Source organism: Rhinopithecus roxellana, chromosome 10 (genome assembly GCF_007565055.1).
Source record: "Rhinopithecus roxellana isolate Shanxi Qingling chromosome 10, ASM756505v1, whole genome shotgun sequence".
NCBI classification, from domain to species: domain Eukaryota; kingdom Metazoa; phylum Chordata; class Mammalia; order Primates; family Cercopithecidae; genus Rhinopithecus; species Rhinopithecus roxellana.
This window is the reverse complement of record NC_044558.1, coordinates 86188687-86214731: the sequence shown is the minus strand read 5'-3', so window position 1 is coordinate 86214731 and position 26045 is coordinate 86188687. Positions and strand designations below refer to the sequence as shown.

Here is a 26045-nt window from a genome sequence, read left to right as displayed (position 1 = left end):
TATTTCAATTGACAAGATGATCGGGTCCACAATAGAAATTGAAACCAAGCCTTCAATAATGAATGTGCCAATTATGTTTCTCTAAGAGATATAAGCCTATTTTTAGGCAAAATAGGATCTGATTTTTTTTCATGAATGCCCATAAGTATTTATTCAAACCCTTAGGGCCAAATGCATTTCAGAATTCTGAGGGTTTTTTTTTGTTTGTTTGTTTTTGTTTTACATTTTAAAAAAGAATATTGAGACATGTCCCAAATAGAACATCACACTCCCAGAGGGGCCTGTCATCAAACACAATATTTCTGCAGAAAACAAATAAGTGAATATTTATCTTAAGTGCATAACAAAGGTCAAAAAAAAAGGCCACTAATAGCCTCCCATCAGTTTTTGTCACGCTTTGCTACCAAATAAGCTATTTAAATTGTTTTGGTTTAAAGACTCTTTGGATACTGGAATTGGTTAAGTGGTTGTGAACCTGTATTGATTTTATTCTTATTGGAGACCAACTTTCCAAGAACCAACCAGAAGACCTACCTAGAAACAAGTAGACCTTTATAGAGACACAGACATCAAGTGTGCAGAAATGTGACAAGCTCTAATGCTGCCTCCCCTACCCCTGTGGCCATCTTCCCTAGTTGCAGTGGTGAAGAAACAGGCCAGACCCCTGGCCAAAGAAGGCAGTGAAGAGTTACCAACTAACCCTCCAGCAGGTAGAGCACACACCTCAAAGGAGTTGTTCCAACAGGCTGGAGTCTCCAGAATCCTGTGCTCTCCCCTGGTGCCACAGGGGCAGTTCAGTTATCTACATCTTACTGCTTCAGGCTGTCCAGAGAGACACCACTGGGCCCACTATTTAGCGGGGAGACCAAGTGGGTGTAATCCCTACGCTTACAATCCTGTTTCTTATACTCCTGACTCTTGTAATCCTGACTCTTAAGAGACGCCAGACATTCAAGGGCTGGACTGTCCAGGCACAGAAAACCCACCCTTCCTTTAGAAATACATATATGAGTAAAAGGCAACCAGCCCCACTTTGAGGTTTCAAATATGACACAAACATCAAAATCCATCTACTGTTTTATGATGAAAATGGCTGGCACTTGAGTGCTTCCTATATGTCAAGCATTGCTCTAGGTGTATTATCTCAGTTAAGCCTCACTCCAAATTACCAATAAGGAAACTGAAGCATGGAAAATTAATTTGCTCAAAGTTGCATAGCGAGCAAAAGGTAAGCCAGGATTTGAACCCAGGTAACCTTGCTGCAAAGTATGGGTGCTTCACCCCCCAAATGGTTGTTCCTCTGTAGCTAAATCCTAAAGTCTTTAATTAATTTAGAGAATAATCTGGTGCCCCACCTCCAAGAAAAGAAGATCTTATTACAATGTGGTACTTTCTGGGAGGCCCCAGGATACAAAAGGGACTCGACTTACCGAGATGTGATCACATATAAAATGAAATTTTCTTTTATAAAATAATTTCAAGTGCCGTTTTGCACATATTGTTTTGAAACTAAACTTTTGCTGTTTGCCTTAGTATATAAGGAGCGTCTCTCCAGATCTGAACCTCTGCTGTGGAGTTTATCAGCATACAAATGTATTGAAACATAGTTAACCAATATTCCAAGACCTTTAAGTCTTTTCCAAGCTTTTGCTTCCATGAAATACCATCGCAATCGTTCTGAGCAACACACAGAATAGCGTTTTTTAAATTTACATTGTTTATATTTAAATTAGTTTCCCCTTGTCTTGTAGTACTCCTTCCCCACAACCAAGAAAATCTCATTTTCCTCAAACCTGCCTTTTCCAGGCACTAGTGGGAATACTGCTGTGAAGAAAACAGATAGCATCCCTGCTCTCAGGAGCTTCCATGCTAGAGGGGTGAGGGAAGCAACAGATGATGAACATGCTATCATCAAGATACTTTGAGATAGCAGTAAGTGTCAAGAAGAAATTGATGGGTGATGTGACAGTGATGGGCAGGGGAGTTTTCAATTGGATCATCAAGGAAAGACTCACTCGGAAGGTGACATGTGAGTGAAGTCTGATTTCCCCTGCTCTCCTCTTTGCACTGATTTAATTACATGGCTCCTCCACTGCGGTACTCCAGGGGACATCTCTATGGAGTGGGAGAATGTGGCAGGAGGATCAGATCATCGCTCAGGAGTTAGGATGGAGCCACCTGGTCCGGGAAGTCCCAGAGCTTTGACCTCTGCCCCCCTCCCTGGTGCAGAATCAGCAGCTCTTCCCCTCGGTCATGGACCCATGAGCATGTTCTAACCTAGCCTACAGCTTTCCGCCCTGGGAAGCAGACATTTTACCCCAGATGGGAGTTCAGAAAGACAGCACAAAGTATTTGAGAAAATTGCTCTGAATTGCCACTGTGGATAGACATCTTCAAGTGACTGCCTGGAACAAAATGTGCTTGGCGGATACAGTTACAAGAGATTTGACAGTGCTCAATGCCCTATTCCCTTGATTTCTGGCAAACAGGATCCCTTAGGAAGCTTCAGCAGGGGGAAATTATGGTCTGAAAATTATAGCTACATCTCCCCCAAGGATCTGCCCTGGTACCTTGTTGTCTACCATCAGCTCCTCCTCTAAGCCACAGTAAATCTCTGTTGAAAAGAGAAGGTTATTGTTGTTAATAGCTGAACTGTATTCAGCTCTCTGTACACAGCACCCATGAAGTCCTTAACAAGCCCCATTTCTTTTCATCTTCACAGCAATCCTTTGTCACAGCTGCTATTATTCCCCCATTTTACAGATGAGGACAGTGAGGCTCAGAGAAGCTAAATTACTTATACCAAGTGACACAGGTAGGAAGCAGTGGGGCAGACAGAGGACTCGAACAGCTGGTCCAATCTATGGTTAAATTCACTCTTAACCACTAAGATAACACTTTTCTGGTCCTGATACTCGGAGACTTGCCCGAGGTCACACAGACAGTAAATCACAAGGATATTAAATGGGTGAGCTAAGTAAGTTAGGCTGCCGTAATGAACAACCCCCAAATCTCAGCAGTTTAAGGCAAAAGAAGCTTGTTCCTTGGCTCACCTTTCAAGTCCAACAGGGAGGCTGTACTGTCTATAGTCACTCAGGGATTCACGTTGATAGAAGCTTCCACCATCGACGAGGCAGAAAAGAGAATCTGATGACTTCAGGACTAGCTCTTAAATCATCTACCCAAAGTCCCACATGTCACTTTCACTCATGTATTTTTGAACAAAGCAAGTCACAGTGCTTACACTTGCCTTCAGAGAGCAGGGAATCCTGGAACTATTTGGTGGATTGCACTAACGCTTACCCCACCAGGCCAGGGGAATGACCACCAACCTGCTTTGCCCTCCTCCACAAGGTATGCAATGGATGACGCGGCTTAGGTGGTTTTATTTTTTCTCTTCCTTCCCCTACTGATCTTCCTTTTTGGGTTATTCGCTACTGAAAATGAAACATCAGAAAGACCAATTCTGTCTAACCAGGCCTTTTCTTTATCAATGGGTTTGCAAGAGCAAGGGCTCCGAGCTTTTCAAGGTCTGTGGGAATCTTGCTGCATTTTGAACTCATTTAGCCTGCTGCTTGAAGTCGCAATAGACTTCAGGTCATCTTGGAAGTCAGCAGTACTGGAAAACCTCCATCTTCCTGATTGGACCTGAATATTTAAGATTTTGAAAGCTTTGCCAGGACCAGATTTAATTTTAAAGGGGGAAAGGAGGTTGCTTTTGAACTTCAAGAAGAAGGCTGGAGGCTCAGCAGGGCTGCGTTAGCAAAGGGAAATGCGAAAAGCCCTGTGGTCTTGAAAGAAATGCTCCAAAGTGGAAAAAAAAAAAAAAAACGCTAAAGCCTCCACTGGGTGAACCTTAAATCAGACTTCAAAAGCACCGCTAGTTTAAATATTGTTTATAGGACTGAAGTAGTGCTCCTTCCTCTGGCTGGATTTTAAATATCCCCTAATTTGATTACTCGGGGGAGAGGCAGGCAGAACCAACTTAAATGAGCTTCACTGTTAATTATTCAGAGGGCTTTTTAATTGTGTAATCAAACATAAAGTCTTACAAAGAGCTTAGAGGCACATTCCCCCAGCTCAACTTCCACTTTGGGTCTGTGTACATTTCTTGTGTGGTGGCAACTGGCTGGTTGATCTTCAGCAAAATCCCACTGGTGAAGAGAGGACACCCCCAACTCCTTGTACTGGGAAAAGCCTTTGATTCTGTCAGGCCTCTGAGCCCAAGCCAAGCCATCGCATCCCCCGTGACTTGCACGTATACGCCCAGATGGCCTGAAGTAACCGAAGAATCACAAAAGAAGTGCCAATGCCCCGCCCCGCCTTAACTGATGACATTCCACCACTTAAGAAGTGAAAATGGCCGGTCCTTGCCTTAAGCGACGACATTATCTTGTGAAATCCCTTTTCCTGGCTCATCCTGGCTCAAAAAGCTCCCCCACTGAGCACCTTGTGACCCCCACTCCTGCCCACCAGAGAACAACCCCCCTTTGACTGTAATTTTCCTTTACCTACCCAAATCCTATAAAATGGTCCCACCCTCATCTCCCTTCTCTGACTCTCTTTTTGGACTCAGCCCGCCTGCACCCAGGTGGGGTGCTCACACAAAGCCTGTTTGGTGGCCTCTTCACACTGATGCGCATGACAGATTCTGCTACTCAGATTTCCATGCCATGAGAAGTCAGCCTTAAGTTAGGTTTATCCTGATCACCTTTTGCCTTCTATATCTGAGCACCTTCCTTCCACCCACAGTCACCAGCACTCATCACCCTAACAAGCCTAGAGCCCTGTCAGTGTCTCCCAAACCAAAGCAGTTCTGTTTGTCCTCTTTTTTTTTTTTTTTTTTTTTTTTTTTTGAGACGGAAGTTTCACTCTTGTCCCCCAGGCTGGAGTGCAATGGCGCGATCTCGGCTCACTGGAACCTCCGCCTCCCAGGTTCAAGCGATTCTGCTGCCTTAGCCTCCAGAGCAACTGAGATTACAGGCACGCACCACCACACCCGGCTAATTTTTTGTGTGTTTTTAGTAGAGACAGGGTTTCACCATGTTGGCCAGGCTGGTCTGGAACTCCTCACCTCAGCTGATCTGCCTGCCTCAGCCTCCCAAAGTACTGGGATTACAGGCATGAGCCCAGCTGGCCTTCTCATTTCAAGTTCCTGCTCTCTGCTAGGCGAGAGCTAGAAAAATAATTAAAAGAATCCTTGTGATATAAAATTCTTTCTGCAAAGAAAAAGGGGATAAAGAAAGAGATAGGCGGATGGATGAATGGATGGAAAAATATATGGACAGAGAGATGGACAGACCAATCAGTCGATCCATAGATATGTAAAGGTAGTTGAGAGATCACACGTTGAGACTCCCCACTCTCTTACCAATAGAGACCCACTGCCCCATAGCCACAAGTCCAAAATCCAAAAGCTCTGAAAACTCAGTTTTTCCTAACTCATTTGGCAGCAAAATCTGACGTGAACCAATCTAAGTTGGTAGCAAAATGTGACTTGAAGCTACTTCTGGTCTTTATTTCTCCTACCTAGTGTAAACATCTGTGTGTTCCATTGCAGAAACAGTCATGTATTTGGTTACAGGATGCTGTCCCCTTCGCGCCCTCAGAGGGATTATGCTAACATATAGAATATGCAGCATGTTTCCTTTCCCAAATGCCAAAATTATGAATTTGGCAACACATCTGGTCCCACAGATTTCAGATAGGGGATTACGGGTGTGTCACCAACAGAACTTACTGGGCTTCAGTCTCCTATTCAGAAAATTCCCAACCCATGAGAGGAGGATCCAGGTTTTGTGGAGCCTGAAGCTTATTTAACGGGGGAGAGGGCACTTTAAGAAAAAAAACTACAAAATTACAATACAAAATCAGGTACAGGATCCTGGAAGAGGGACCCACACAAGTGAGGAGCCCTGAAGCTTTAGCTTCATTCATTTCACTGTAAGTGACTTAAACTCCATTAGTTTGCTTTCTCATCTGAAAATGGGATGACAATGTACCTTGTATATCACAAGGTTATAGTGATTGAGATGATACAGCGAAAAGGCACAGAAAGGTGTTGCACATAGCGTTGTAGAGAACTTTTGCCCAGTCAACCTCCAATCAGTCATTTTCATTGTGCAATCCACCCCCATCAGCCCCACCCTCAGTCCCACCCAGTAATATTCTCTGTGTGTCTCTCAGAAATGTCTCTGATGGTGGACCCCTTGGGCAACAGAAAAAGCAAAGATTCAGAAATGAACATGCTTTTCAATTCACTCCCTAGGAATAATCGCAGACCTGCCCAGGATTCTATGAGAGGACCGAGTCTAAAATACACATAGATGCAAAAAACATACAAATATATACCACCTCCCTCCTCCATCCAGTAAGCAAAAGTCTCTCCAAACCTCGACTTCACTCGAAAGAGCCAGCTATGGAGAACTATCCCTCCCATTTCTTCACAAGTACAGGAGTGGGGGCGGAAATCCTAACAGAGCCCAGCCACCATTCCTCCTCTATTTATTGCATTTCTTAAAAGAACGTGTAATAAACCGAGGCTCTGGAAATGGAAAACTCATGAAGCTGTTTCTCACTCAGGGACCCGGGTGGAAGCAAGAGCACCATTAAAAAAATCAACAAGGACAAGTCCATGGGACAGAAATGGGAGCATTTCGTCACAGCGCCAAAGGTAACCAACCACACGCCACGCGACCCTTTGGCTCCCAAGTCCACGGGACAGAAATGGGAGAATTTCGTCATAGCGCCAAAGGTAACCAACCACACGCCACGCGACCCTTTGGCTCCTAGGTCCCAGCTTGTGTTGAGTATTTTTGTCAGTCTTTTCTCTGATGGGAATTTTTTTTCTAGTTGGTTCTCGGAGTGAAGGGAAGTCAGAGCCACATGCTGTTGGATGGTTTTCGTAAATTTAATTAAAACAGTTATCTGGGGATTATAGGAGAAATGACATTTGGCTGGACGCTACATAATGGGGACAGGAGGGGGTGCTAAGCAGCTGCTTAACAAGATGTCACCAGAAGGAAATGCACTCACCTCACTCTATTTTCTAAATCAATAACAGTCATTTCTCTCTCCTTCTCCCTCCCTCTCTCCCTCCCTCCCTCCATTCCTTCCTCTCTCTCTCTCCTCTTTAACCCAGTCAGAAAATTAAAGCCAGGCACACTAGCCCATGCTTGTAATCCCAAAGGATTGGGAGGCCAAGGCAGGAGGATCAGTTGAGCCCAGGAGTTTGAGACCAGCCTGGGCAACATAGCAAGACCCTGTCTTGACAAAAAATTTAAAAATTAGCTGGGCATAGTGGTGTGCGCCTGTAGTCCCAGGTATTAGAGAGGCTGAAGTGGGAGGATCATGTAAGCCCAGGAATTGGAGGCTGCAGTGAGCTATGATCCCACCACTGCACTCCAGCCTCCCACCTGGGCAAGAGAGTGAGATCCTGTCTCTAAGAAAAAGAAAAGACAACGTGAGTGATTCAACAGACAAGATTTTCTACAAACTAGAACATGCAGTTATTAAGAGGACACCAAGATACAGATTCTTTTTACCCAAAGGTATTCCTAACCCAGGACCTCCCAAACTCATCTACTCAATAAACAAGCCTAATAATAATAATAATAATAATAATGGCAAAAGGTAGGTAAAGGTAATAGAGCACACAACTAGAGTGTTTGCTGAACCTGTCCCCTAACCCATGAAATGGATATGATGTGCTTTCCTGCCTACCTCACAACTTTAGTGAATAACTTCAGGAAATAAATATAAGGCAAACTCACCTTGAAAACGTGGGAATGCTTAGCATTACTGTGGTTATGTAAATTTTAGAGGCCACTGTTCAACATAATTGTAAATGGGCTACGTTCTGTGCTAAGGATGCTTCTGTAGGTATATTATCCAGTTGTGCCCTCTTAATAACCCTATGGGGCACTATTCTTACCCCCAGGTGAGAGAGGAGGAATTTGGGGTCTCAGAGAGGTTAAGTGACTTACATAAGGTTACCCAGCTGGGTAATGGCAGAGCCAGAAGTTAATTCTGGGTCTGTTTACTAAACAAAGTTTATTAAACATATAAACATCCAACGCCTGTTCTCCCTGACCCCATGATTACAGTTGCCCCTCATGAAGAATTTCACCATTTTCTTACGCTTTCATCAGGGTGCTCCTAGATTTAAGAAGAGCCTTGGTTTTTATGGCAGAAAGTTGCTATGGAGATGCAGTGTGCATCCGTCTTCAGAAACGCACAGAAAAAGCAGCGGGAGCTACAAACCTTTTTAAAAAATCCTTCAGGGATATCCACCACTAAAATTGCAGGAGGGGAAGGGGAGAATGAATAGCTGTGCTTGAACTCTTGCAAAACAGAATTCAAGTTTGTGGATCAAACCCTGGGCTGCAGCACGTTCCACCCTGGGCATGGGTGAGCACTCGATTAGGCTGCAGGAGACCTGGCTCAGCCATGGTGACTCAGTTTACTGTGTGACCTCAGACAAGTTCTTTCCCCTCTACTGGGCCTCAGTTTCTCTACCTATAAAATGAGGACTTTGAAAGAGGGAATCCAACCAGCTCCCATAATACTCTTCTTTTCCCCTGACACTCTTCCATATGTGTAGGCAGCGTTCATAGGGGCCAAATTGTGTTATTAATAAAATAAAAAATCAGGCTGAGTGTGATACAGTAGGAAGTGATAGGGTCTGTGGCAAACTGGAGCACTCCTGCACAGCTAAAGGGAAGAAACTCTGTGCAGCTGTAGCTCATTTTGCCTTGTGAGAATGGGAGCCCAGAGCTTACCATTTTCAAAAGAAACAAAAAACTTACATTTTTATATAAAAGTCTCCCAGTTTGTAAAATCCTGGGTAGCTAAACATGTCTCCCCATGGGCCACCAGTCTGCAACCCCTACTTCATAGAAAGTGTAGGAACCTTTCAGGAAATTCGTTTCCTCCATTGCCAAAAATCAATCCCTACTGAGATGGAACATAGCAACTGGTTAACACCACTGCTGAGTGAAATACAAAAAATAGAGAAGCAGCATTTAGGGATTTAAGTCAATTTAGAGAGGTTCAGTTCAATAAAAGGCAAGCAAGTGCCTGTCACATCTTCCCCCTACGTTTTATTTTTCTGCCACTTTCAATTAATCACAAGTGTTAGCCCTTAACTTTGGATTTCCTGGCTAGGGTGGTTAATTAAATTTTAATTAATGGCAACTCTGGGAGCATAAGATGAAATCCTAGCTCAAGGAAGATATGCACAGAATCCTGGATATGGAAGGCTCTTCTGAGATTGTCCCAGGCTATCCCCTAAGTTTTATAAATGAGGAAACTGAGGCATGGCAGAGTGATGTACTAAAGGCCCCCCCTGCCGAGGTCCCCTGACTCTGACTCCAGTGCTCGTTGCAAGATTCCAAGCTACCCCATGCCACCATCTGTCCACCCTTCAAAAATTACATTGATCTTACTAGGCACAGTGGCTTACAACTATAATCCCAGCACTTTGGGAGACCAAGGCGGACAGATTGCTTGAGCTCAGGAGTTCAAGACCAGCCCAGGCAACATGGTGAAACCCCATCTCTACCAAAAATAACAACAACAAAAAAAAAAAAATTGGCCAAGCATGGTGGTGGGCACCTGTAATCCCACCTACTTGGGAGGCTGAGGCAAGAGAATAGCTCAAACCTGGGAGGCAGAGGTTGCAGTGAGCTAAGATTGCACTACTGCACTCCAGCCTGGGCAACAGAGTGAGATCCTGTCAAATAAAAATAAAGATAAAAATAAAAAAATTTCGTTGATCTGAAGAGCCTGGTTTCTAGAGTCAGGAATTCATATTGTTCTAGATAAAATGGAAAGAGGCAACTTCTACATGATTCATCCCTGAGCTCTGATATCATCTCTCCTCAGAGTGATAAAGGGTAGAGGGGCCTTCTGTCAGTCCTGGCAAGCTCTTGACCAATTGCAGTGTCAGAACAATGGGAGCATTGTACCAAGCTCCTAATTTATCAAAGGAGAGGACATGCCTGCTTTGGGTACTTGACTTTTCTTGATCAGTCATTTTGTAACTTGCATGGCCTCTTGAAGATCTGGTTAAATCCAGTTCAAATTCCATTTCTCCAGTCTATCATATTCTGAAACATTCTGTCATTTGTATAGAATTTCACTGAAGATTTGAGAGAGATGAGGCAGGCACAAGGAGAGATCAAATCTTAAGGCCCACAGCTTCTCCCTCCTCTCCCCCAACCTTCTCCCTCTCCTGTGCAACCAAGAAATCCCTCCCCTCTTCTAGTGCAAGAAGGTTCCACTCATATTCAGTGCCCTACAAAGTAGTCATTTGAAATATTGCTTCTGATCACATACAGTGGACTCCCTGAAATGAATTCTGCTGAATACAATTCTCTCCACCCTGTGCAATGTATATTAAATGTTGGTGTGGTCTTCAGTGCTGTCTCTTCTCCCTATCACGTTTCCCAGGGTATCAAACGCTATGAGTTTCATCTAAAGAAAACACCAGTCTACCCATCAAGAGCTTTCATTTTAAATGTGCTCAAATAAAATTATTTCTATTAAGTGAATATAAACTACAGCCCACTCTGTGTTGAGCTATTTTTCTGGGGCATCTGAGGGCCTGTTCGTCCCCCATGTAAACTTGGCATTTTATTTTATTTTATTTTATTTTATTTATTTTATTTTATTTTTTTTTTTTTTTGAGACGGAGTCTTGCTCTGTCGCCCGAGCTGGAGTGCAGTGGTCGGATCTCAGCTCACTGCAAGCTCTGCCTCCCGGGTTTACGCCATTCTCCTGCCTCAGCCTCCGGAGTAGCTGGGACTACAGGCGCCCGCCACCTCGCCCGGCTAGTTTTTTGTATTTTTAGTAGAGATGGGGTTTCACCGTGTTAGCCAGGATGGTCTCGATCTCCTGACCTCGTGATCCGCCCGTCTCGGCCTCCCAAAGTGCTGGGATTACAGGCTTGAGCCACCGCGCCCGGCCTAAACTTGGCATTTTAAATATCATAAAGAATCATTAGCATAGGATAAAGGGCATTTTCAATGCCACTGAAAAAAAACTTTTGAAGTATTTTGAAGCCAGGCATAGTAATGAGCTTTGGCATTAACCTGACTTGGGTGTGAATTCTGGTTCTGCTATTTTCTTGCTGTGACCTTGAGGAGGTTAGGGAGCCTCGCTGAAACTTGGATGAGTTATATGAGGACATAACCCCAAACAGTGCATTCTGAAGTGACACCAATCTCACAGGAAGGTACACACAGACACACACACACAGTAGGTGTGTACTCTACCTCTCAGTCCCTTCCAGAACTTATCATCCAATTGTCCTAGCCCACTACAACCATGGCTCCTCCCCCAAGAATGCCACTGCACCAGACAAATCTGCTTCCTCCCACTGACTTCCTAAATGTCAGGCCTAGAATTTCCCTATTCTGTGTTCTTTAGAAAACCTCCATGATTACGAATTATTCTTTGAGGCCCAGGTGTCAACTTGGGAACCAAGAAGTATATACATGGAATCTGGAGCCAAAACCAAGATTAGTTGAAAAATTAGACCCATCCTTATATACAGTTTGAAAATCAACTCCAATCGTTATTACAAAAGAAAAGTCACAACCTGTTCTGGGCCTTGACATCATCATGGAAAACACGTGTGGCTTCCTATGGTGACTTCGTGGGCAACCATGAGCTCGTTCAATAGAATACATTCCGCCACATTTGCTTCAAATAATACACATTTTAAGATTATCTCCATTTGTGACCAAAGGTCACTGCAGATCCAGAATATATCTCACGGTGTTTGGAAAGAGCCAGAAGGAATTCACAGTCAGACCCAGGCTTTGCTTTTGTCTGTTGTCCCTCCCCACCTCTCTCCTTCCCTCCCTTCTTTCTTTCTTCCATCTTTTCCCCCCTCCTTCCTGAAACCTCTCTTTCTTCTCTTTCCTTTAGACCAAGAAATTCAAAATTCCCACAATGCGAGTCACCAACCGCAAACCAAGCCGGCGAGGCTCCACACTCAGTCTGAGTCGGGCCAGTGGGGGGTCCTCTCCCCAGAGCAGCATGATCTCTGTGAACCCTGGCTCAGATGAGCCCCCGAGTGTGAACACCCAGGTGACCAGCAGCAAGGATATTGAGGACAATGAGTCATCTTCAACCAAGCCAGATGACGAACCTCTGTCTATGAGTAAGTCCTACCTGAGATCTGACTCATCTACCCTGACCCTTTGCCTTTAAGTCAAACATCAAGAAACCCTCCTGCCTCAAGTCCACCTCCAGTCATTTAAAGGTGACATGGGTTCCCCCATCCTTGTTCAATTTCCTTGGACCTCTTTGTTTTCCCCAGTGGAGATCAGAAATATACTCCATAACTTGGGTTGCCCTGAGCCATTTCTCCTACAGAGACAGCCTGTGGTCACCAACTGCCCTTTGCTAATTTTAAAAATATTTTTATTTAGGCCAGGCACAGTGGCTCACGCCTGTAACCCCAGCACTTTGGGAAACCGAGGCAGGCAGATCATTTGGGGTCAGGAGTTTGAGACCAGCCTGGCCAACATGGTGAAACCCTGTCTCTGCTGCAAATACAAAAAGCAGCTGGGCATGGTGGCACGCGCCGGTAATCCAAGCTACTTGGGAGACTGAGGCAGGAGAATCGCTTGAACCTGGGAGGCAGAGGTTGCAGTGAGCCGAGATCATGCCACTGCACTCCAGCCTGGGCCACAGAGGAAGACTCCATCTCAAAAAAGCATTTTTTTAAAATTTAGCCCAATTTATACAGAACATTATCATTTCAATGTGTAACCAATGTAAAAATTATTAACGAAATATTTTATATCCTCTTTTATACTAAGTCTTTGAAATTGGGTGTCTACTTTTTTAAACAGCCTTATTATTGAGATATAATTTACATACCATAAAATTCACTTATTTTAAATGTGCAATTCAGTGATTTTTAGTAAACTTGGAGTTGTGTAACCATCACCACAATCTAATTTCAGAACATTTCCAACCACCCGAAAGAAAAGCTTCTGCCCTTCTTACCCAGAGCCCCCAGGCAACCACAAACCTGCTTTCTGTCTCTACTGATTTGGCTTTCTGAACATTTTATAGATGGAAGTTGCATTGCCCTGTGATCTACACCCTGAAAAAGCCTTTTCAGTGGCTCAAAATTTGAGGGAGGCAAGTCCCTTAAAAAATATCCAATTAGGCCAGGCATGGTGGCTCATGTCTGTAATCCCAGATATTTGAGTGGTGGAGGTGGGCAGATCGCTTGAGTTCAGGAATCTGAGATCAGCTTGGGCAACATGGTGAAACCTCTCCAAAAAAAAAAAAACAATTAGCCTTGCATGGTGACATGTGCCCGTGGTTCCAGCTACTCAGGAGGCTGAGGTGGGAGGATAGCTTGAGCCTAGGAGGTAGAGGATTGAGGTGAGAAAATAGCTTGAGCCTAGGAGGTAGAGGCTACCGTGAGCTGTGATTTGCTTCTTTACTCCAGCCTGGGTAACAGTGCAAGACCCTGTCTCAAAAAGAGAAAAGAAAAGAAAAGAAGAGAAGAAGGGAAGGGGGAAGGAGGAAAGGAAGGAAAAAAAAGGAAAATTCATTGAAATCTATGAGACCTCACACAAGAAAAAAATTCAAACATACACATATATACAATTTTGCACAATATTTTGAGTGGGGTGCTGTGGACCTCTACTAGATAGAATCGTGACTGGATTCCATAAGTCACATAAAACATTCATTTTCAGAACTTTCTGGCTTGAGCTTGTATAGTAAAAGGAGATAGGAAAAGCAGGAGAAGGATCCAGAAGGATTCATACAGAAAGATGGAGAAGGTAGAAAGAAGAGAGGGTAAGACAGGGACATGAAGGAGGAATGGCCCACCACAAAATTCTTGACTCTGATGCATGGGACATCTTCCTGCTTTCTCCCCATCTGCTGTGTTCCCTCAGTAGTGTCCAGCTGAACCTGCCTGTTTGGCCAGTGTTCTCCCTTTTTTGTTTTTTTTTTTTTTTTGAGACAGAGTCTCGCATTCTCGCCCAGGCTGGAGTGCAGTGGCCGGATCTCAGCTCACTGCAAGCTCTGCCTCCCGGGTTTACCCCATTCTCCTGCCTCAGCCTCCTGAGTAGCTGGGACTACAGGCGCCCGCCACATCGCCCGGCTAGTTTTTTGTATTTTTTTTAGTAGAGACGGGGTTTCACCGTGTTAGCCAGGATGGTCTCGATCTCCTGACCTCATGATCCGCCCGTCTCGGCCTCCCAAAGTGCTGGGATTACAGGCTTGAGCCATCGCACCCGGCCTCGGCCAGTGTTCTCTATCACACCATCTGGAATGCCTGTGGCAGCCAAGGCTGGGCTGAGTGACAAGGATTGGGCATCGCATAGATTCAAGGAGGCGAAAAAGGAGGTCAAGGCAGACCAAGAATCTGTGTGGGGCCCTGATGGTCAAAGACGGAAGTGAGCAGAAGTGCAAAAGTCCACTGGGTGATGAGGGTTCAGAGTAATGACTGCCGATGGGAAAAATTCCCACCGCCCCTGCCTATCAACAGGGGGCTGGGAAAGGTCCCAAGCCCCGAAAAGCTGTTTTCTGAACAGAAGAAGTAGTATCTGAGATGGGAAGAAACTAAGATAGACCATCAGCAGATATGTGATTCTTATATATTTCTTTTCTCTCTCCCTCTCTCTCTTTTAGAGACAGGGTCTCACTCTGTTGCCCAGGCTGGAATGCAGAGGCACAGTCATGGCTCACTGCAGCCTCAAACTCCTGCGCTCAAACAACCCTCCCACCTCAGCTTCCTGTCCACTTACGGATTTCTTGATTCTTCTTTCATTTAACACATAGTTTTTGAGCACCTACTGTGTGCCCAAAACTGAGTTACTTGAGTACCCACCCTTCCCAAGCTTACGTTTTAGAAGAGACAAATGATAAATAAGAAATCCATAGGCTGGGTGCAGTGGCTCATGCCTGTAACTCCAATATTTTGGGAGGCCAAGGCAGGAGGATGACTTGAGTCCAGGAATTTGAGACCAGTCTGGGCAAAATAGTGAGACCCCATCTCTACATGAAAAATTTTCAAAATTAGCCAGGCATGGTGGCACATGCCTGTAGTCCTAGCTACTTGGGAGGCTGAGATGGGGGATCACTTGAGTCCAGGATTTCAAGATTGCAGTGAACTATGGTTGTGCCACTGCACTCCGGCCTGGACAACAGAGTGAGACCATGTCTATAAAAATAAATAAAGTAATAAAAAAGAAAGTCATGGCATGGCATGGTGGCTCACACCTGTAATCCCAGCACTTTGGGAGTCTGAGGCAGGCGTATCACAAGGTCAAGAGATCGAGACCATCCTGGCCAACATGGTGAAACCCCGTCTCCACTAAAAATGCAAAAATTAGCTGGGCGTGGTGGTGTGAGCCTGTAGTCCCAGCTACTCAGGAGGCTGAGGCAGGAGAATCACTTGAACCCAGGAGGCAGAGGTTGTAGTAAGCTGAAATCACACCACTGCATTCCAGCCTGGCAACAGAGCAAGACTCCATCTCAAAAAAAAAAAAAAAAGAGAGAGAGAGAGAGAAAGAAAGAAAGTTGTAACTAGCAAGGCAATTGCATATAATATGAGCTCGGATTATGAAAGACAGTGTGGCGATTCCTCAAGGATCTAGAACTGGAGGTACCATATGACCCAGCCATCCCATTGCTGGGTGTATGCCCAAAGGATTATAGATCATGCTGCTGTAGGGACACATGCACACGTATGTTTGTTGCGGCACTGTTCACAGTAGCGAAGACTTGGAATTGGCCCGGGTGTCCATCGGTGACGGACTGGATTGAGAAAATGTGGCACATGTACACCATGGAGTACTGTGCGGCCATAGAGGGGGATGAGTTTGTGTTCTTTGTAGGGACATGGATGCAGCTGGAAACCATCATTCTCAGCAAACTATCGCAAGAGCAGAAAACCAAACACTGCATGTTGTCACTCATAGGTGGGAACTGAACAACGAGATCACTTGGACTCGGGAAGGGGAGGAACATCACACACCGGGGCCTATCACAGGGAGGGGAGAGGGGGGAGGGATTACATTGGGAGTTATACCTGATGTAAATGACGAGTTGATGGGTGCTGACGAGTTGATGGGTACAGCACACCAACATGGCACAGGTATACATATGTAACAAACCTGCACATTATGCACATGTACCCTAGAACTTAAAGTATAATAAAATAATAATAATAGCTCAGAAGAGAATACAACAGGATGCTGAGATAGAGAGAGACTATTGGTGGGTGTGAAGCTAAATTAGCAAGGGTAATCAAGGAAGACTCTCTCAGGTCTGAGGTTTGAACTGAGACCTGAAGACCTGAAGCTGGGGAGGGAGGCAGGGGCCACAGCATGCAGGGCGTTTGTGGAGCAAGTAAGACTTTAGAATTACTCCAGGTGCAAGAGGAAGTATCCGGAAAGTTTTCAGTACAGGAGAGACTAGACCTGATTTACTTTTCCAAGGTGTTTGTGTGGTTATTGGTGTTATATCTATGTCGTCACTATTTTTTTCAACTCTAAAAGCTTTGCTCTTAGATAAGAAGAGTAGAGCGACAGCCCAACTTCAAGGGCCCGCCCCTGTCCCAGAGCTTGCACATGGTTCTCCTGGGACAAACAGAACACTAGCGCTGGTGGCAGAAGGGAGTAGCAGAGGAATGAGACTTTGCAGTGAGGGGAGGGGTAAATGGAGCATCTCTCTAGGCACCTGCAACACCGAAGGCCTGTCCCCAGTAGCCACTTTCCTCTCACATCCAATCACTCACCTGCTCTGATCAGTGCTGTCTCCTAAAACTCCCGCAAACCCTACCCTCTTCAAACCTTTTGCTTTTGTCTTGAAGATAGAAAACTAGGGGCACATACAGAGATCCTGACACTTAAGTTTTGTGTAGCATACACAAAAATTTGTGTTTTTTTGAAAAGTAGCTGTGACTTTTAAAGATTAAGATATTTTACCTAAAACTTCTACTTTTTACAAACAAAACACTCTTGGCCAGATATGGCAGCTCACACTCATAATCCTGGCACTTTGAGAGGCCAAGGCAGGAGGACCACTTGAGGCCAAGTGTTCGAGATTAGCCTGGCTGACATAGCCAGACCCCATCTCTACAAATAAAATAAATTACTCCTTGTGGTAACAGTGGGCCTGCAACCCTGAATGACAACATTCAACTGGAGCTTGGTCCCTTTAAGTGAGGTTTGTGTTCTCCAGTTTTTCACAGTCTTCATCACTCCCTATTGCCCCACTCATTGCTCTGGTTGGCTGAGTGTATGAATATTTATTATCACATTTGCCCTATTGTTTTCTTTAGAATGATGATGATGATGATGATGATAAAACTATAACTAACACTTAAAAGTATTTTTGTATCAGCTCCTTTATATGTACATTAATTCATTTAATCCTCACAAGAACTTCTTTATGCCTACTCTGCCAATGAGAACATCGGGGCACAGAGAGGTTAAGTTATTTGCCCCAAGTCACACAGCTAGCAAGTGATGAAGGTGGAATTTGAACCCAAGAAATCTGGCCCTCAAGTCAAATTTGATTGCTCTGCTTTACCCAAGTCTTCAGGAAAAAATAAACAATAAAAGATGGACCAAGAGAGCAAACTGATTTTTTTTACATCAACTTGTGTCACTCATTTTTGGTATCTGGCCCCTGAAGGCCACCTGAGTTTTGGACCTCTGGTCTAGGGTCTCTCTTCTCACCTAGAAAACAGCAACAGCCTCCTAACTAGTTTCCCTGCTTCTTGTCCTGCCTTTACCTACTTATTTTTCTCCATGTTGAGTCAGAAGGGACTTTCTAAATGAAAAACCTGATATAGTTCTCTCTAGCTCAACATCTTTCAATGACTCTGCCTTTTCTCTAATACATTACCTCTGATCTTGTCCCAGGCTGCCCAGGTCAGCTCTTGCTAGTTCACGCCTTTTTTTTTTTTTGAGACGGAGTCTCGCTCTTTCGCCTAGGCTGGAGTGATGTGGCCGGATCTCAGCTCACTGCAAGCTCCGCCTCCCGGGTTTACACCATTCTCCTGCCTCAGCCTCCCGAGTAGATGGGACTACAGGCGCCCGCCACCTTGCCCAGCTAGTTTTTTGTATTTTTAGTAGAGACGGGGTTTCACCATGTTAGCCAGGATGGTCTCGATCCCCTGACCTCGTGATCTGCCCGTCTCGGCCTCCCAAAGTGCTGGGATTACAGGCTTAAGCCACCGCGCCCGGCCGCTAGTTCACACCTTAAGTGGGGCACTCCAACCTCATCAAAACACTTTCTTCTTTTTAAACAATGCACACTCTTGGATGACTTTCTCTACTTGAAATGCCTGTTCATCCTTGACCCTTCAGTCTGGTGGACTCCTGCTGAACCTTCAAGACCCAGCTCAAATGTTCACTCCTCTGTAAAGACTTCTCTGACTCACCCAGGTTTCCTTTTCGCTTGTCTCTTAGTAGTTAGTATTTGCTTTTATTGAATTATTAATTTTAACTTAAAATGCATCTCACTGTATCCAGTAGGAACTTCTTATGGCTCAGTACAGAGACCTAAAAAACAGTGGCTTAAAAAAGATAAAAGCTTATTTTTTGTACAGGTTTAAGAAGATCAGTCCAGGGCTGGTAAGGTGGCTTCGATAGATCATCAGGGATCCTACTTTCCCCGCTTTCTTCTGTGTCATCCTTAACATCACTTCATAGTCCACCATGGCTGCCAGAACTCCAGCCATCACACTCACATTCTAGGATGGAAGTAAAAGGAATTAAGCAAAGTACGAAAGTGTCCATTCCCAGCGGAGTTTAAGCAGTCCACTCAGGAGCCCTATATCACACTTCTACCAAAATCTCATTGCCCAGAACTTAGTCACAGGGCCATGCCCAGCTGCAAAGGATGTTGAAAAAAATGAGCTAGCAAATGCTTCCCCTTATACGCATAGAAAGAATCACAGTTCAATTACTAAGAAAGAAGGGGAAAAGGAATGTGAGCTCCCTGCAGGTGTGCAACAGTGACCTCTTATTTACCTTTATCCTAGCACGCCGTAGGAACACAAAAATGACTGAAAAAAAGTGAATTTCCTCTGAGAGGAAAAGTTTGCTACTTTAGCCTCCCAAACCTTTTCCTCCATTTATACCTTAACCTCCATCCCATTTGTCACAGCCTTGACAAAAGTAGATTAATTTCCCAGCCTCTCTTGCCTTCTAAAACCTCCTCAAGTTGATTCTGAATTCATGAGTCCTATTCTGAGAGACACACTATTTGACCAAGGTCTAATTTCCAAGGCTTCTGAATAATGAAGTCTTTGTGGATGCCAATCATTGGAGACAGCAGGTTGCAGCCTCTCTGTGGAATGACCCCTCCCCAAATCAATGGCAGGAAGATTCCCAAGAAACAAAAGCCCAGGCTATTCCTCCTGCTGGTCTTGAAGCTCTGAGTCTTGGAACGATTAGGGAGAAACTCACTTAAATAACAACTCAAAATATGAGTCCTATGCCATCTCATGTTTCCCTTCAAACTAGCCCCATATGACAAAAAGACCTCCTCTATTCCCCCTCCCCAAAAAGAAGAAATGGATTCAGGCATTCAAGGGTGAGATTCTTAGACAGGCTGGGCATGGGAAATGGAGAAAGGAAGTCAGGATTTTTTTCTCTGGGGATATAATTTGACATCTGGTGCTCTGGGAGGGCTGCTTGATGTACCAGGTAGCTGTACTCATTTGCTGATATCCATATCCACCCGCCCTTAGGCTGGTTTGCTTATGCGTTGGGGGTAGGAGTGGTGGAGCAGTCAGATGTTGCTGCTCGGCTCCAAAGAGAAGGGAAGAAACTAGGAGAACCAATCACAGCTCCCTTGCTAATAGGCTTCTGGACACACTCCAAGGATTCTAGGACCTGTGGCTCTAGGGAAGGTGGGCATGACAAGACAAAAATAAAGGTCAAGTTCAGGTTAAATGGAATCATGCCCGCAAATTGAGAGCTGGAGTAGAAAATGGCTTAATGCTGACATTTATCACAGCCTAGATGGCTCCAAAGTCACTAAGGAAAGGCATTCTTTCCTAGCATCCAGTAATTGCGTTAATATGCAAAGCTGGATGTACACAACACACAAATGGTCTTGGGAAGCACTAGGCTTCATGACCCCCTTCCAGGTATGGCTTTTAACATCTGAGCTTGAGTCAACTGCAGGTATCCACTAAGGAATGAGGTGTCTGCACTGGTATTGTCATTGTTCATCAATATCCAAATCTAACACATAGTCCCAAATCCTCCCCTCTATTTTCTCCCTAGTTGTTCACTTTTACGCTTAGCAACTATTGACTGAGACCCCATGTGCTAAGCATGCTGCCAGGTGCTATCAATAAAAAGACAAATAAAATGTGGCCCCCGACATCAAGGAACTCACAGCCTAGAGGGGAAGACCTGCAAGTGAACAGAAAATGGCTATCACATGAAATCAATGCTGTGATGGGGGTCAGAAGGACAGTGTGCTGCAGGAATCCACAGGTGGGCAACCTACCAGATGCAATGGATGGAGATGGGAAGACAGCATTCTTCCAGAACCCCAGAGGAGGGAGGAAAATGTGATAGATCTATCAAAATTCCGTGAAACCAACATCAGCCACACTGCTCTCTGTTCTGAGATGGTACAAGCCACCAATATTTCCCACAAAGACAGAAAATTAAAATCAAAAATTATTTTATGCAGTGGAGACAGCCATCTAGCATATTTGTTCATTTTGAGATGTAATCAGGTTGCACCACTAGGAATACATGTTTAAGGCTCTCCCTTTGGTTGCTCCAGTTCCAGTAGTTGGCTGTCGTAGTTTTCTTCTTAGTTCCTGGAATTATTTAAAAACCATCTCAAAAGTCTCCTCTCTTTTATTTCTTGATATATCTCTGATCTCCAATGGCTCTCTATGTATTTTCTCCTCTTCTCACTCTAAGTCCCTTCTTCCCTCTTCTTGTTCATAAATCTGGGGAGAAATTCTGGAGTAGTCACGGTCATCAAAGGACAACCTCACACTGTTACATGTCAGCACCGTGGACAGCTACAAACATTCTGAAAAAGCAGTCCCAAAGCTCATGGTTTTGTATCAAAGCAGATTCCATGCTAGGGAATGGAAAGAATTGAGATATCCAGGGATTTGCAAATATGTATCGACATAAGACAGGACCATTCACTTCCACTCTCCCACTTTTCTTGAGGCACGTAGCTTACTCCATCTCTATTTCATTTTCCAGCTTTTGGGAGTGTCAGTGTGTTCATTTCCTACAGCAGCTGTAAAATTTCTGACAACAGAAACTTTTTGTCTCATAGCTCTGGATACTAAACATCCAAACCAATGTGTCCACAGGGCCATGCATCTTCCGAAATCCACAGGACAGAATCGTTCCTTGACTTTTCTGGTGGGTGCTGGCAATCCTTGGCATTCCTTGGTTCATAAATGCATCACTTGAATCTAGAGCCCCTGTCATCACATAGCCACCATTTCCCTATGTATCTCTCTTTCCTATTTATAAGGACACTAGTCATTGGATAGAGGGTTCATCCTACTCCAATATGACATCACCTTGACTTAACTACAATCACGTGTCACATGACAATGATTCGGTCAACAATGGACCACATATACGACAGTAATCCCATAAGAGTAGAGTGAAGCTGAAAAAATCCTATTGTTTAATATATCTTAGCCATCATGATATCATAGCACACTATGCTATTCACAGGTCTGTACTGCATATAAAAGTATAACACAATTATGTACAGTACATAGTACTGTACTTGATAATGATAAAATGACTATGGTACTGGTTTATGTAAGTACTGTACTTTATTTTCTATTGTGATTTTAGAGTGTATTCCTTCTACTTATAAAAAGAAAGTGAATCGTAAAACAGCCCTAGGTAGATCCTTCAGGAGATATTCCAGAAGAAGGCATTGTTACCATGGGAGATGACAGCTCCATGTGTGTTACTTGTTACCGCCTCTGAAGAACTTATGGGGGACAAGATGTAGAGGTGAAAGACAGCGATATTGATAATTCTGACCCTGTAGAGGCCTAGGCTAATGTGTGTGTTTGTGGCTTAGTTTCCTTTTCTTTTCTTTTCTTTTTTTTTTTCCCTGAGACAGAGTTTCACTCACGTTGCCCAGGCTGGAGTGCAGTGGCACAATCTCGGTTCACTGCAACCTCCACCTCCCGGGTTTAGGTGATTTTCCTCCCTGAGCCTCCCAAGTAGCTGGGATTACAGGCACCTGCCACCACACCTGGCTAATTTTTTTTTTTTTTTTGTATTTTTAGTAGACAGGGTTTCACCATGTTAGCCAGGCTGATCTTGAACTCCCATCATCAGGTGATCCACCCACCTCGGCCTCCCAAAGTGCTGGGATTACAGGCATGAGCCACAGCATCTGCCCTTAGTTTTTAACAAAAATATTTTAAAAGTAAAAAATTTTTTAAAATAGAAAAATGTTTATAGAATAAGGATATTAAAAACGTTTTTTACAGATATAAAATGTGTTTGTGTTTTATGCTGTTATTACAAAAGAGTCAAGAAGTTTAAAAAATGTAATGCTTATAAAGTAAAAAAGTACAGTGAGCTAAGTTTAATTTATTATTGAAGAAAGAAAAACATTTTTGGTAAATTTAGTGTAGCCTAAATGTACAGTGTTTATAAAGTCCATGGTAATGTCCTAGGCCTTCGAATTCACTCACCACACACTCACGGACTCACCTAGAGCAATTTTCAGTCCTGGAAGCTCCATTTATGATAAGTACCCTATATTGTGTACTATTTTTTATCTCTTATACCCTATTTTGGCTGTACCTTTTCTATGTTATCCCTAGATACACAAATACTTAACATTGTATTATAATTGCCTACAGTATTCAGTACAGTAACATGCTGTACAGGTTCGTGGCCTGGGAACAAAAAAGCTGTATGTACCAAGTGTATAGTAAGCTATGCCCAGGTGTATACTAAGCTACGCCATCTAGGTTTGTGTGAGTGCACTCTATAATGTTCACACAATGACAAAATCGCCTAATGATGCATTTCACAAGATGTGTCCCCATTGTTAAATGACACAACGGTCATTACATCTGCAGTGACCCTATTTCCAAATAAGGTCATCGACTTCAGCATATCTTGGCAGAGAGGGTCGCACATTTCAACCCGTAACAGTCAGGTATGAAGAAATATTTCTACACTATACAAAAATCAACAATATTCTTTTTTCAGAGACAGGGTCTCACTCTGTCATTCAGGCTGGAGAGCAGTGGTATGATCTTGGCTCCCTGCAGCCTTGACTTCCCAGGCTCAGGTGATTCTCCCACCTCAGCCTCTTGAATAGCTGGGAATACAGGTGCACCCCACCATGCCCAGCTAATATTTTATATTTTTGTTTTAGTAGAGATGGTGGTTTCTCCATGTTGCCCAGGCTGGCCTCGAACTCCTGAACTCAAGCAATCCTCCCACCTTGGCCTCCCAAAGTGCTGAGATTATATGTGTGAGCCACTGCACCCAGCCAAAATCAATACTAAATATGAAAATAAAAGTTAGGCGAAGGCAAGGAGGAGTGGTGGGAGCTGTGGGGAAATGGAGAACACTCACCTATCTAAAGGCATGTCCAGCATGCAGCAGGAATGGGGGCAGTGTAGTCCCATCTCAGACTCTTTTCTAGGGAAGCTGGAGGTCTCGATTTTCATGTGAAATCTTCCAGTGTTAAAAGGTTGGCATCCGGCCGGGCGCGGTGGCTCAAGCCTGTAATCCCAGCACTTTGGGAGGCCGAGGCGGGCGGATCACAAGGTCAGGAGGTCGAGACCATCCTGGCTAACACAGTGAAACCCCGTCTCCACTTAAAAAATACAAAAAATTAGCCGGGCGAGATGGCGGGCGCCTGTAGTCCCAGCTACTCGGGAGGCTGAGGCAGGAGAATGGCGTAGACCCGGGAGGCGGAGCTTGCAGTGAGCTGAGATCAGGCCACTGCACTCCAGCCTGGGCGACAGAGCGAGACTCCGTCTCAAAAAAAAAAAAAAAAGGTTGGCATCCGCATGGAATCAAATAAAACACATTTGTAAGCTGAATTCAGCCTGTGGATTGCTGGTTTAAAAATTCAGGCCTACGGAGATCAGAGAGGGTTTTCCTGAGCAAGATGATTCCTTCTCAGGTTTGGAAACAGTTCTCTCCGGCTGCAGTAGAGTCGAAGGTGGGGAAGGGAAGGGAGATGAAACCGGGGATAAAAAGAGTAGCTGGATCCTGGCAGGCCTCACAGGCTGTGTTGAAATAATTTATTTAAGCTTTATTTCTTATTTTATTATTATTGTTATGATTTTGATTCAGAGTCTAACTGTATCACCCAGGCTGGAGTGCAGTGGCACGATCTCAGCTCACTGCAACCTCTGCCTCTCAGGTTCGAGCAATTTTCATGCCTCAGCTCCCCAAGAAGCTGAGATCACAGGCATCCACCACCACACCCAGCTAATTTTTATATTTTTTTAGAGGTAGGGTTTCACCATGTTGGCCAGGCTGGTCTCAAACTCCTGGCCTCAAGTGATCTGCCCGCCTTGACCTCTCAAAGTACTGGCGTTACAGGCATTAGCCAAAGGTAACACAGAGAGCCACTGATGGGTCTTAAGCAGGGGCATGGCATGGTTAGATTTGCAACATGCCCAACACTATGAGCCACCTCTTCTGGAGCCCAGTGGAATCCCTCTCCAGATCCCCAACCCTCAGGAGTAGAGGTGACCCCAGCTTGGGGGCTGCACCCTGTCCTGCACAATCCTGTCTCAGGCATGGCTTCTGGTCAAGAGTGACCTCTCATATTCTCATCAGATCTGCAGAAGCTCCTGGAGATGGTTCGGGAAGATGCCCGGAGGACAATCACGATAGAAAATGGGACGCAAAGGAAAGCACCCAGGTATGTGCTCTTGACTCCTGGGGCAAATAAAGCTTAGAATAATAGCAATCACATTAACAGTAGTAGTTGCCAGCTGTTGAGCATTTTCTCTGTGACGGGCACTGAGCTGTGTTGTTTATGTGTATCACCTCTCTGAGTTCTTACAATAATCCTACAAGGTAGGTACTGTTATCTTTATTTTACAAATCAGGAAATGAGGCCCAGAGAGCCTATGTGACTAGTTCAAGGTCACTCAGCTAGTGAATGATAAGGTCATGACTCTAATCTAGACCTTTCTTACCGGTTTATTTTTGTTTTAGAGACAGGGTCTCGCTCTGTTGCCCAAACTGAAGTGCAGCAGCACAATCATAGCTCACTGAAGCCTCCAACTCCTGGGCTCAAGTGAGCCTCCCAACTCAGCCTCCTAAGTAACTGGGACTACAGACACACACCACCACACCTGGTGAATTTTTTTTTTTTTTTTATTTTGCAGAGACAGGGTCTCGCTATACTGCCCGGGCGGGTCTCAAACTCCTGGCTCAAGCAATCCTCCCACCTCGGCCTCCCAAAATGCTGGGATTACAGGTGTGAATCACCATACCTGGCAAATCCAGATATTTCTAATTCCAAAAACCATTCTTCTCTTTGCCACTCAGCCACACTGCCTCTCAGGAATCGTCTGGTTATTCCTTCATCCTTTGAGTGAATACTTACGAACACGTGTGGGCTGTGTACTCATTATTATTGTGAGAAGTGTCCATGAAAGGAAAGCTTGAAACTGTGAGAACAAATAATAAGAGCATTTGACCTAGTCTGGGTTGGGGATGGGGATCAGAGAAGTTTCCTCCAAGGAAGAAGCTTTAAGCTGAGATTTGGATGAAGCATGTAAATGAGCCAGCCTGATGAGGCTGGCATGGGTGGGTAGGGAGGTGGGGAAGAGAGTATTATAGGCAGCACATGTGCAAATGTGGTCAAAAGGGACCACAACACCTTCAAGGAACTGGAATGCAGCCAAAAAGGGATGAAACTCAAGGACTCTGGTTTTTATTCTAAGAGCAGCAGGAATCCTTTGAAGTTTCAAGCCGGCAACTGATATGATTGGCTCATAAGGAGGTACTACCAGACCTGAACCTAAGACATCC

General features: G+C 44.5%; 1 protein-coding gene and 1 long non-coding RNA gene across 2 annotated transcripts in view; one reads left to right on the top strand and one right to left on the bottom strand.

Moving 5' to 3' along the window:
* LOC115900022 overlaps window positions 1-26045 on the bottom strand; it is a 204747-nt gene that overhangs the window by 92590 nt on the left and 86112 nt on the right. The gene's annotated exons all lie outside the window — the stretch shown is intronic.
* Window positions 1-26045, top strand: part of CCDC60 (coiled-coil domain containing 60) — a 208026-nt gene that overhangs the window by 156254 nt on the left and 25727 nt on the right. Inside the window, exons 6-8 of the mRNA XM_010368272.2 lie at window positions 6583-6673; window positions 11935-12169; window positions 24840-24924. Of these exons, the coding sequence (XP_010366574.1) occupies window positions 6583-6673; window positions 11935-12169; window positions 24840-24924 (411 nt within the window). The remainder of the gene's footprint in view (window positions 1-6582; window positions 6674-11934; window positions 12170-24839; window positions 24925-26045) is intronic.